We start from the raw sequence: 10,040 nt of genomic DNA, 5'->3' as shown, positions 1-10,040 counted from the left end.
AACAGACTAGAAACTAAAGTGGGAACGACTGGTCTATTTTCACCGTGCAATCAACTGACATACAGAAAAGTACCCCCAAAAATATATGTTAAAGACACGTAGCTTCTAAGCCCCCCCTTTTTAGCTCTCAGATACCTGTGTTATCAAAAACAACCCTGGATTTGTTATTTTGGGGGAATCAGTGTACCTTCTGGCTTGAGGATGGGCCCAAAGTCAGGAAGCTCCAATCTCTAATTTCAGCTCTTTCAGAAACTCATTAGGCAGCTGTGGTCCAAGTCCATCACCTCTCATACAAGTGAGAGGAAGGGGAGCGTTACAAAGGGAGCCTAACCAAACGTGTTTCTCAAGCTATCTACCAAAGCCTGAGATACAAGCCGATGACTAGGCAGTTCCAAGAATCTGTGAACTTGGCAGGGAGTACGCAGGATCCCTCCGCCCGGGACAACTGAGACGCCACCACAATCAAAATGCCATTAGCAAGACCAAGACAGTATTTTCATTCACTTAAAATGGCAGTAGAATTAGGTTTTCCACCCTTCACTCAGAATGCACTGAAGTCAGTGAGGTCGAGATTTCATCTGTAAGTAAAATTTAAACCGAACTTCTTGGCTCAGTGAGTGCAATCTAAACATGTCTTACTAATGCAGCCTGTAATGGTACATATTTTTATTTTAACTGTGATTAATGTTCTGTACATAAAAAATGGCAGTAATTAGCCTGTTGAGGAACAGGGATGTTCTCCAGGGATACTTCTGTCAATTAAATTAGAGTCCAAATAATTTAGAAGAGAGATCTGGTTCCTTCCGACTTTATTTTAGTCAATATCAGAGAACTAAGCTGCACAGGGCTATAAGTAAGGGATTCCCCATTTTGTTTTAAACAGAAAGGTTAAAAAAAAAAAAAAAGGAAATAACATGATAGTTAAAGAATGCACAAGAAAACAGGACTGAAAAAAATATTAAATCAATCAGTGGTATGCCCTCGCCTTGAATACTATGTTAAGAATGCAGGGAGAGGCAACAAAAAACCAACACGGCCGTGCAAAAACGCACATATGAAAAGACTGGGTCCATTTTGATAAAATATCAGCTAGGTTTATGACCAATGAACATGCAAAAGGGAGATCGTTTCTGCTGTTCAAAGCCCTCCATGGAGTCGGGCCTGATTCCTTGAGAAATTGCTTCTGCCGCAATACATCATGACCCAACTACAGCTGTATTCCACAGAAACTGGGACGTTGGGAAACTATGGGGGCCAGCTGGCAGGCAGAGGAGACCAAATCTGTAGAAGGACCTTGCTACCCGAATAAGGATGCTTAAGGGCTTCATTGCAGTCAGAACCACTGTGCTAGTTTATTTTGGCTTTTCTTTGGTTACCCCATCACATGTACACACACCTGCCCTCACCACCCGCCCACAAAAATGACAGAAATAAAGCAAACACACCATGAACCGATTAAGTGATTTAGCTTTTTGAGTGGGGGGGGACAGCAAGCCTTATTTCTATTTTTAAAGACTGTTTGTACTCGGTTGTTGCCTGGCGGAGATGGCACACGAGTACAGGCTGCGAGAGATGGGCTCGAACAGAAGCACTATTTTGATCTCTCACTGGGGGTTTACCATTGCTGTCAAACCCAAAGGTAAAAGAAATAATTCATAGCCTTTGAAAAACTGAATGATCTGGAACTCCTTGCCAAAAATCAGAATGGAGTCCAAGAGCTTAGTGTAATTAAAAAAAAAGCAATGAAATATTCACATGAACTGACAGCCATTGTCATTAGATGGGGCAGAAGGTCCATCAAGGAACATGGACCCAGGCTTCAGAACATATTCCCAGTATTACAGAAAAGGTTTGTCCATATTACTCCACTTTTGGAATTCTGGATTTTTCCTCTAAAAACATAGGGAAATAGCCACTGCTGGAGACATGACACTGTTTAAACCTCCCCAGGTTGAATGCAAGTATGCCAACCTCCTCCTGCATCTCACTGCAGCACCCTGCCACCTCACCACCCCAGCCAGCCTTGTTTGGCTGCTTGGCCACTTCTTCCACATGCACCCGGGATGCTTCTTCCTCAACAGCCCTTAAGCACCGACCGCTCCCCCTGAATACGTTTCCATGATGCTTCCGCAGGGAAGGATGAGAAGACTCAAGTCCCAATTCGACTGCGAGGCCCATGGAAAGGAGTAAGTGATAGCAAGGAAGACAGCTGCTTGGGATTGCTGATCTCCGTTTTCATCTTGTAATTCAAAAACAAAATAGAAGTGATGCAAATCTAAACACATGTGCAGCCAGTCTGCACAGCCACGCGTTCCCATTTATGTTACCTTCACCTGCCCTTTCTTCCATTCCCTCCAATGGTTCATTATGTCGGATTGCCTTAAATTAGACCCTGAGCCCGAATGAGGTTTATACGTGCAAGCTGGCCCCCTGCTCCAAGTACAAAGGAGGAAGATGAAAGGAAATTCATTCCAATTCCATCCAAGTCAAACACAACTGCCTAAGTCTGAAATTAAGCACCCATGTCCATCTTTGCCAGAACAGGGCCTAGGCTGCGCTCGATGCTATTTGCCTCTGCTCTCAGCAGTTCACTTTTTCGTCATCTGTGATCTCAGAGGGGCAAACAACTCCCCTCTCCGGGATGATTAAAGCCCATGTGGGAACAGGGGACGCAAACACACATTCGGACACTTACAAAAAAACTGGAACACAAATCCAGAAGCTTCGGACTCCTTCCTCCTCCCTTTCTCTTTACTGCTCAGGAAACTTGACAGCTGCTCAGGTTTTATGCAAGCACAAGCTACTAAGGCTATAAAATGAGTTTCTTAGGAAATTGCAAGACATTAAGGCAACCAAAAAACAAACATTTAAATAAACCCTGATCCCTAAATACACAGTAGGTAAAGGTTACTGAAAAAAAATGGAGGCGAGGGGGGAGGAGGTGGAGGAGTAACCTTTGCGGGTCAGATTTCCTCCCTACTTCCTCTCATTTGCTTTCTACCGGCTCACTGCAAAAGCAGCAGCAGCCAGAAGCACGCCTGGCCTTTCTGAACAGGAGCAGGTGTGAGCTGGGTGCAGTGCTGTTATCTCAGATACCTCCCAGCCCAATGCGATTTTCACTGACACCCTCCTCTCCCCAAGTTAGTCGGGACTGTTCTTATTAGTTCACTCACCACTAGACTTCTAAGAGAGGAGGGGTGTCTTAGATAAGACAGTTTGTGTTCAAATTGCTTAGCAATATAAATCCCAAATATGTGCACTCACCAGGAAAATTTAATGCAAGAATCCAACCGTCATTGCTGGTCACTTTTTAGCGTTGCCATCGTATGCTCTTCAACAGGAGTCTAATCCATGCAGGCCTGCTCTGGAGGGGGCATCTCGCCTCTCCCACTGCCCTCTTGGGCTCCCCATGGGTTTTTACCCTGTCTTAAGCAACTGCACAGTTTCTTCTCGCTTCCCTCCTTTCTGAGATTGCTTTAACTGAAGATACAGCTGAACTAAAGTGGCTTTTATTGCTTCCCTGCAGTTATCATGTAAAAGAAAACTAATCCACAGAAAAGGCCCACAACCAAGTTGTGCAAAGCCTCTGAGGGAAGGAGATGGTGCTTAGGGCTGACGCAGAAAAGGAAGCCAGTGAAGGGTGGTGGAAAGCAGGAGAATGAGCAAGGAGGCTTTTGGCAGCCTTTTAAGACACCCTGGAGGAGGCAGGAACAGAGCTGTTCCTTGCTTCAGCCTGCGCCTTGTGCAACCCTGAGCTCTTGCTTCATCTTTATCAATTCATCCCAACTGCTGTCATGTCATGAATGCAAACTTCTGCGTTTTAGTTTCCATCCCTCCCTTCTCCCTGCCCCAGGAAAAGTCTCTCAGACTTGCAGTTACAAGTTGCTGAACCAAAGCTGGTTAAGCTGTTCGGCTTGGAAAAAAATAATGAACTTAAAAGCGTACAAGCTCTGCCAGTCCTTCCAACAGGGTTAGCGCTTGCACAGTCGGCTCCTGCATTTTCACAGTGAAACATTTCTGTTTTTAAATTCATCCAGTACAGTTTCCAGTAAAGAAACATTTCCCCATGGATATCAGGCACAACATTTGGCATTGCACAAGACACTAGCTCCCAATGTCAGCAAAAGTGCGCTTAGTTCTTTCTTTTTTCAAACCCCCTATTCCTCTAAGCTCTTGATAAACTGAACATTTACCAAGGCAGAGACACAAACTGTGAAACGGCTTCTATTTTCCAGCAATAATCTCTTCATCAATTAAAACTGTAAAAGATGCTTCTTGTGTGTTCTCCATTAGGTTTATAACCATAGTGGTATCGATTTCAGCCAAAAAAGGGGGAAAGAAATTATGAAAAAAATTATTATGGAGAGTGGAAGAGGTACTTTTATTTTTTAAACCTATACTGAGTTCCAGTGACTGAAGAGCTTTTGCTCACTGAAAAGCAAAAATTATCACTAGGCTGAAAAAAACCCAGAACGAACCACAGAAGTGTCACCTTCAGAACAAATTCTTTATGATAGCACAGCACAGAAGTTGGGAAGTGGAGATACAAATCATGCTATAAATATCGATTCAGTTTCACATTAACGTGGTCTCTCTGTATCCTACTCAGCTGCATGCATTTAAAAGTCCAACAATATAACTTGTCTTGAAGACTGGCAAAAAAGCGTGAAAACAACTCCTTCATCTGAAGGCCAAACCATTAAACTGGAGCTCCACAGTCCCCACACTCTCAAAAGCTGCAAAAATTATGTTGCTAAAACTTATCGTTGGTTTAAATACCGGGTAGGTAAGTTGCAGACACCTGTGTTCAGTCTGCTCGCAGTGCATCCACATACAGGAGCGGGTCAAAGACCCTGACAAGCCAATGCTTGTTCTAAAATCTGAGGATATCTTCAGAAGAGCTTAATCACCTTAATGAGAGCAAAAATCTCATTTCAGTGTTACTCAGCACCAAAATGCTGTAGATGAGCCTGATTGTCATATCTCCATATTTAATCAAGTAAGAGGTGATCCAAACAAAGTCAGTGTCGGGCACTTCGGACATCAGTGGTCTTCCAGCTCTCTTCTGAAAATCCAGAGACGCGCTACAGTTCTTTTTAACTGCAAATAATTTAGCTTACGGTGCAATTTAAAAGAACACTGAATGGGACACGCTTATCAAGAGCCCTCACTCTGCACAGCTCCCCCGTGACACCTGAAAGCACTTCCTTCCTCTAGTCTAATGCTTATTAGTAACAGACAGCAAAGCTCCAGTTTCAATTTGTGTTGCCTTCTTGGGATGAGCTGTCCCCGGGGTTTCCCTCCGCTGGCCTACTGCAATGGCTACACTCTGTCAAGCCTAGACGGAGTCAGCGAGTCATCCTGTCCAAAGGATTTAACAGACTTCCAGCAGTATTCTCCCACCAGCTACATAGATGGGTCAGCAGATAAAGCGTGATATCCACAGACTTCTTTCTGGGAAAGGTTGAAATACTGCAAGTTTCAGGATGGCTCATTCACAATGCCAGCTGTCACTTGCCTAGCACTTTGATCCAAAACATAATTCTACAGGTGTGGCTGTTTCATTTAGCTTTCTGTTAGCTCACTCGCCTGAATGTCTGAAACAATCCCAAACATGGTACTCTGCTGACCAAGAGTAGCTGCTTCTTGGCAATACAAAGAGTTCAGATCAAATAAAACATCAATCAAAAATTATTAACGGCTTCTTATTTCTAATGAATCAAGGGACTCTTTACAAATACTTATTATAATGAATAAACTAAAATTGAATGTGCATAAGTGGCAGGATTTTTTTCAGAGCAAAAAGTGCAGCAAAACATGTTGGTATCTATACCGTAAGACTGATGGAAGTTTTGTATTAGAATATAACTGAATGTGTAGTTGCAGACAATATATGGCTTTCATTTGAAAGAGAGAAGAGCAGCAGCTGGCTCCCCGCTCCAATCCTTAAAATCAGATTAGACACCTCAGTCCATTCTGACGCCTTACTTCTCTTTCCTGCCCTTTGCTAGATCTGCAGAAAGTTTAAGAGAAAAAAAAATCACTGGGAAATATTGTAAAACTGCAGATATAAATTCTGTCTTGGGCAGAAGCTGCTCACTTCCATGTGCAACCTTGGTAGGGTCCCATCAGTGGGGGAGAGGGAGGGGAGGGGAAGTGTGTTAAAATCTTTTTTTTAATTCAAACCAGATACGTTGCTTCAGACTGGAGCTAACTTTCCTATTTTACATATTTGCACGACGAAGTTTGAATGACAAAATAGTCTCGCTCCACGACGGACACACATGCAGCTTGGTAGCTGGTAATCGCTAGCCTTCCCAGAGAAATGTCGTAATGCAGCACCAACCTTGTCAAAACAGCACATAAAGGCTTACGTGATGCACAAGTGAATTCTCATTTCTCTAGCATGGCCAACATGTACAAGCCACCACCCAGCACACATCCGATTCAGGACAACGACGCAAGTCTCTCGATTCCTGCAGACTGATCTTGTTCAGGCTACAAATCACTTCTGATTGCAGAAGTCATACCCCCCCAGTATCACAAGAACTTCAGGATTTAGGGTAACTAAGTGCTTTAAAACAACCTGAAAGGTGACCTAGAAAAGGCGAAAAACACTGCTGCATTGCACCCTTGTTTATTTTTCTGTTTAAAGAGGTCTAAAAGCTTGAAGGCCTTTTGAAATATTTCTTGCTTTTTAAACTTAGAAATATCAGGATCACTGGTTCCTACCTTGTTCTCATTGGAGGCTTAGAGAATTGGAGTGGGAGCTGCCTTCACCCTGGACAGGAGGGCAGGCATCTAGCTTTAAAGAGATGTCAAACCAAAGTGCTAGTCTTGGGTTTGAACTCTGGTTGCTCCACAACCTTTTAGTTTCCCTTTAGTCCAGATGCTATGCTTCTAGTTCTCCAGCCATCCAGAATCTTTCAGGAAAAATGAGCCCTGAAACTACTCATGCACACAATATTCTGAAGACCCTTCAGGGCCTTATGACACAGAAAAAAAGCCCCCAGTTTCTCTTATTAGCAGGTGACGTGTGGGTTGCACATAACAGCCAAAAGCCTGAGACCCCACCCCTTAACTAGGTTATGCCTAGTATAGTTAACCTGATACAAATCTCTATTAAAGATGCACCACATTAGAGTAAAGCCTTATTCATGCCTGGACTAAGTCATGCTGGTGCAAGCCCATTTTGCCATGCTGCAGCAGTTCTGCAGTATGGGTTTGCACAAAGGCAGGTACATCAGTTCTAGGCTATTTTGGATCAATTTGTTCTGGATATAAACCAAACTGAGAGGCATAGCGAAGGTAGGAAAAAAGGTGCTATCCTTCCACGTGCCGAGTAGCACCCCGCTATGCATTCAGAAGTATGGTGGACGGCCCAACTCATCTTGCATCCCATCTCCTCCAGAAGCCATCACCAGATGCTTCACTAGAAGGTGCAAACCACATTGAACCCAGTTAGGTACCACATGCCTAGTGGAGAAGTTTTTCCAAGTTCTGGCAGCTGGTGGCTGGCTTATATCCTGAACCCAGAGAACTGATTAGTCAGAAGCGTTTATTCTCCCGCACCAAGCGATAGCTAACATTACCATGTACTCATCCTTAGACAGCTTTCAGACTCAGCCTTTGGGGAGACAGTTCCACGGGTTAGTTATACTTTTAAGTACCGTGGACTCTATTTAAAATGCATAACCGAGGGATTAATAATAATAAAAAAAACAACAGTTTCTGCACTTACCTGAACTCATTGCACGCCATGCTCATTAACTGCAGCAGCAGCCTACCCTAAGCTTCTTAGATCTCATTAAGGTCCTGTACTTTGTCTCTCAGAATGCCTTTTGCCTCTAATAGCAGCCTCAAAATTGACAAGACCCAGTCAGTGCAGGGCTTCCTCAGAAGCCTCAAAACTGACAGCTCCTGGTCCAAGTTTCACCAAGTATGCACTTAAACAGAGTACAACAGAAGCACAGTTAGGTTACAGGGTAGGCACTGGGGCCTAAGAGTGCCTGTACACTTAACCCAAATGAAGATAAGCGGCATGCAAGAAGTGTATTGCTCATATTCCAGCTGGTGTCTGCTTCCTCTTAGGAGACAGTAAACAAGAGGAGACTGGTTTTTACCTATTATTTTACAGTTCTTGTCACCACTTACTGTCCTCGAAAAGTAAGTAGCTCAAATCTTTCTAAACGTCCCTCTCATGGGTGTTTTTTCTATGCGTCTCGGCTATTTTGGTTTCCTCCAGCGGACTTATTTTCGCCTCTGTCCTGAGCATACCATAAGTTGTGCTCTTTGGTGGATACTTCATTAGCCAGCTCATCGTCTGATCACAGAAACATCCTGTGATACAACACAGGCTGCATGAAAGGTCCTGTTACAAACTTCAGAGCCTAAGAAGTACAGACAATAAGCAGACCAAAAGGTTGTGAATACAAGGGGCAGCCTCGTCCAAGGATCCTGCTCGAGAAGGGCGCTGAACTACCTGCTGTTGTTACAAATGCAACTCCTTCATCCCTGGCAATTTACATTTCTTCACTCAAGTGCTTAATTACCCATGTTTAAGTGTTGTATTAATATAAAGTTTCACATTTAATGTAAAACTCATCTGCACATCTACCTTCTAGCCTACTTTCCCTTCTAACGCACACGTTCTGGTTCAGTTTGCATTTCACTTTTATCTGGCGCTAGCAATATCGAGTTTTTGGTTTACGGCTGGGGTTTGCAAGGCACAAATCCGGTGCGCAGGTTCTCAAGCACAGGCCGGATTTTGCACGGCAGTCAGGTCTCAGGTACTCCCCACGTCTGGAGCTTGCTAAAAACTGGACTGGAAAATAAGCTTGGGTTTGCCAGACTTGTTGACTCGGTGGACGTGAAGACAAAGTGCACAAACAAACGAAGCGACTGCCTCCAAGTAAACAGGCAGCCTCAAGGTGCCTAGGCTGCAAGGACGGGAACCCAGTGCATAATGCTGGGAGCCGGGGCCGGAAAAGAGGAGACTCTCACATCAGGAAAGACTTTTCTAAAATGATTTTTCCAAACGAGTTTGAACAGAAACGGAGTGCAGCATTTCCTGCAGTGCAGACATGCAAGGAAAATGTTGATACAAGCCTCATATAAGCTAGGTTTCCTCCACCGCGAGTTTAACGGAGACCAGCTGCCTGTGCAAGGGGGCCATTTGGGGAGCGAAGGACTCCAGGACACACAAGGACAACAGTCACCCACTAGCTTAGGGCGGGCTGGAAATCGGAGCGTCTTCCCATCAGGAAGAGCTGCTCAGCCGAGCGCGCCGCCCGGTTTCTTTTGTGCGGGCCCCAGCGCTGCTAAACCAAGCGGGGCCGCAACCAACTTGTGCCGTGCTCAGGTGGGAGGTCCCTTCGCCCTTACTAAAAAGTTCTGTTCCTCTCCTCCCTCCTCGACCCACCCAACGAGCCCGGCCCCACTTCACCCAGGCGCCCGCCTCTCCCTGCACGACCAACCCGCGCCCCACATCCACCTCCCCATGGAAAAGAGGAAACAAAAAAACCAAAAACACCCAATTAAGTAAGTGTTTAGATGCAAAACTCTGCCACCGCAGAAAACCAACCGCGAACCTGCCCCTGCCCCTCGCTCGGGGGGGCAGGGACCCCCGCGCCCCCAGCGGAGCGACAGGTCCCTCCAGCCACGGGGCACAGCCACGGCCCGGGCCAGGGCGGGGGTGCCACCCAGTGCTGCCCCAGCAGAAATAAAGACCCCCCCCAAAAAACCCCCAAGCTGTGGGGCTCCTGCTGCCCCAGGGGCTGGGGCTGCGCCGGCTGCAGGGGCACCCGCAGGGCCGGCAGGGGGCGCCCCTCAGGAGCCCCGGGGTCACTCCGGGGGGGGGGCAGGAGCCGTTGGGGCCGGCGGGGGCTGACCTCGCTGCGCGTGATGCGGTGCCGCGCCAGCTTGACCACGGCGAAGTTGCCCTTGCCCAGCGTGCCCTCGATGTCGTAGAAGCCGACGCGCACGGGCCCGGGCCCGCGGGGCAGCAGCGCGGGGGGCCGCCGGGGCTCGGCCATCACCAT

At 46.1% G+C, this 10,040-nt stretch overlaps 1 protein-coding gene across 1 annotated transcript in view; it reads right to left on the bottom strand.

Moving 5' to 3' along the window:
- The window catches only part of SIK2 (salt inducible kinase 2), a 109,487-nt gene extending 99,447 nt beyond the window's left edge, over positions 1-10,040 (bottom strand). The window contains exon 1 of the mRNA XM_019510443.1: positions 9,891-10,040. Within this exon, the coding sequence (XP_019365988.1) occupies positions 9,891-10,040 (150 nt within the window). The remainder of the gene's footprint in view (positions 1-9,890) is intronic.

Source organism: Gavialis gangeticus, unplaced genomic scaffold (genome assembly GCF_001723915.1).
Source record: "Gavialis gangeticus isolate Ggan-Ray unplaced genomic scaffold, GavGan_comp1, whole genome shotgun sequence".
In the NCBI taxonomy this organism is placed as follows: Eukaryota; Metazoa; Chordata; order Crocodylia; family Gavialidae; genus Gavialis; species Gavialis gangeticus.
Note: the sequence above shows the minus strand (reverse complement) of the source record. Positions and strands in the feature narration are given on the sequence as shown.